This window comes from Neomonachus schauinslandi, chromosome 9, assembly GCF_002201575.2.
Source record: "Neomonachus schauinslandi chromosome 9, ASM220157v2, whole genome shotgun sequence".
NCBI classification, from domain to species: domain Eukaryota; kingdom Metazoa; phylum Chordata; class Mammalia; order Carnivora; family Phocidae; genus Neomonachus; species Neomonachus schauinslandi.
Genome location: NC_058411.1, coordinates 120,705,434 through 120,706,450, shown reverse-complemented (window position 1 = coordinate 120,706,450; position 1,017 = coordinate 120,705,434). Strand labels below are relative to the sequence as shown.

The 1,017-nt window shown below is 58.7% G+C and overlaps 1 protein-coding gene across 1 annotated transcript in view; it reads right to left on the bottom strand.

Moving 5' to 3' along the window:
- Positions 1–456, bottom strand: part of MAGEL2 (MAGE family member L2) — a 3,925-nt gene extending 3,469 nt beyond the window's left edge. Inside the window, 1 exon segment of the mRNA XM_021680485.2 lies at positions 2–456. Within this exon segment, the coding sequence (XP_021536160.2) occupies positions 2–456 (455 nt within the window).
- Positions 457–1,017: the final 561 nt, after the last annotated feature.

Sequence of the window (1,017 nt, the reverse complement as noted above, 5' to 3'; positions counted from 1 at the left end):
AGGATGGGCCATCGGGGTCCCCGGAGGGGGAGGATGGGCCATCGGGGCTCCGGGAGCTGAAGGATGCATCATCAGGACTCCCGGAGTCGGAGGCTGGGCCATCGGGGCTCCCGGAGGGGGAGGATGGATCATCAGGACTCCGGGAGTCGGAGGCTTGCCCATCGGGCCTCCCAGAGGGGGAGCCTGGACCATCGGGCCCCCCAGGGCCGGAGGTTGGGCCATCGGAGCCACTGGGGTAGGCGGCTGGCCCTGTGGGGCCTCCCAAGCAGGCTGAGGTGCCTGCCAAGCGGCCAGTGAAGCCTGCAAATCAATCGGAGGTGGATCCCAAGGGACTGGCGGAGCCCGAGAGGAGGCGGGCGGGGCCCGCATCAGAACCGTAGGGCGGCTATAGACCGGAGGCTTAGGGGCCTCGGCCGGGGGACTCGAATCACCCAAATTCTTACTTAGCTGCGACATGTCCCTTTGCTCTGACAGCTGGTGGGCCTTTTCCTCCGACAGCTGCTGGGCCTTTTCCTCCAGAGAGAAGAGAATGCCTACGTGGCTGATCAGAGGATCCCTCCCTGCTGACTGGTGAATAGGAAGTAAGTGCCCTTAGCTCTGCAGCTTTCCGCAGTAAGGAGGAGGGGGGAAGGGGGCTCAATCCCGCCCCTTCCCCGCCCCCGACCACCACAAGTGGATAGTGCATAGGGGCGTCTACCAGAAATCCTGGCTGACACAAGATCCCTTCTCACTCTGTCCAGTCCCCAAATGCAGCCTGGTGAGACTTACCATGGATGAGTTTTCAAAGAGGAGTGACAGGAACAGATCTATGTTTTAGAAATCACAGTTCTGCAGTATAGAGTAGGAACAGACCACTGGTAACATGGAAGGCATCCATGAGGGGGGAGATGGTGTGGTCTGAGCTCAGATACAGCAAAATCGGAGCCGGAGGATAAAAGAAGTGAATCTATGTAGGTGAGAGATTCAGGAATCATAGTAGGCTGCTATTATAATTTAAGGTAAAGGAGATGGAGAAGA